Source organism: Cynara cardunculus (assembly GCF_001531365.2).
Source record: "Cynara cardunculus var. scolymus isolate 2C chromosome LG 3, CcrdV1, whole genome shotgun sequence".
Lineage (NCBI taxonomy): Eukaryota > Viridiplantae > Streptophyta > Magnoliopsida > Asterales > Asteraceae > Cynara > Cynara cardunculus.
The window spans coordinates 27,801,875-27,803,318 of NC_037530.1; the positions used below are offsets into that span (position 1 = coordinate 27,801,875).

Consider the following 1,444-nt stretch of genomic DNA (forward strand, 5'->3'; position numbering starts at 1 on the left):
TCTTAAAATCACATAAAGCCATATTATAACATCGACCGAGATAAAGAATAAAATGAAATATTAAAAACACGATGTATCTCGCTGCATTGCGCGAGTACGCTTCTAGTATATATATATATATATATATATATATAAATACACACACACACACATTTATCTTATTGCAATTTATTAATTCTTATAAATTATGTCTATTTTTTTCTATTTGATTAACAGATTCTTCTGGATGCAACCCTACAAAATACTTCTCCGGTGATTGCGGGGGAACCGGTAGAGTTGGTGTTTTAGTTGGAGGTATTTTCTGTTTCGCGCATATATATTTCATATATGATATAGGCAAAATTAATTTATTATTAGATTAAAATATGTCCATATGTAGAGTAAGAGACTGTTTAGTAATTTTTTTTGGACAATTGCTAACTAAGATAAAAGGTCTGACTAAGATTAACATAACTCAAAAAGTTAACGTTTACTTCATATTTTCTATCAAGTGTTGGCAAATTGTATTTCCAACAAATCAAGATTTGTAAGGTAAAGACAATGCTTAGATTGGAGGTTTCTTGAATTTCTTTTTTCTTATCCTATATTTATATTACTTCTTCTTGTGGTTCGTTTTTCTGATCAACAGAAAACAGACAAAAAAAACCCTATGGAAACTCAAACAAGAACGAGATTTAATACGTGTGTAAGGTGTTTCTCGTCATTGAAGAAAAAAAAATGTGAGAAAAAAGATTGAGAGGAGGGTAGACGAGGAAAAAATAAAAAGGTGTTGCTGACTCTGGTAAGCATTGTCCTTATGTCTTACTCCGGTCGATTGAACAGTCAATATATTCTCTTCGTCAGAGGATGGTAAACACCCTACCTCTTACTCAAATAAGAACCTTTTACGAGGTACTGGTTACATGCATGCGTCGTATCAAGTATCTTTTTAGAAATAATTACGAACTACACCCCTATGGTTAAAAATATTTATAGAAATAATTAGGAACTACACCCCTATGGTTTATAATTTATAACTTTGAGGGTGGAAAGGAGTAGGGGTGAGACATTTGTCGTGATGGTGGATAATGGATCTTGAGTTTGGGGGATGGATTTTGCTTGTGTGTATGTGGGGAGGTTAGTGGAGTTAGGGTGGTGATGGGGGTAGGACAATGGTGACAATTAGGAATAAAACAAAATAACAATAATAAAATTTAATATATATATATATATATATATTAGAAGAGTACTCGTGCAATGCAGCGATACATATCTCGATTTTAATGTTTTATTTTATTATTTATCTTTGTTGATGTTATAATAGGATTTTATGTGTTTTTTAAGAAAGCAATAATGATTTTATTTTTGAATAAAATATAAACTTGAAGATATCATAAAAATTTGAAAAAATATATCAATGTTAATATCAAATCAACTATTTAAAACTTCTAATTTTTATGTAATT

At 30.0% G+C, this 1,444-nt stretch overlaps 1 protein-coding gene across 1 annotated transcript in view; it reads left to right on the forward strand.

The window, feature by feature from the left end:
- Positions 1-1,444, forward strand: part of LOC112510216 (wall-associated receptor kinase-like 14) — a 16,547-nt gene that overhangs the window by 11,265 nt on the left and 3,838 nt on the right. The window contains exon 2 of the mRNA XM_025115552.1: positions 217-294. Within this exon, the coding sequence (XP_024971320.1) occupies positions 217-294 (78 nt within the window). The remainder of the gene's footprint in view (positions 1-216; positions 295-1,444) is intronic.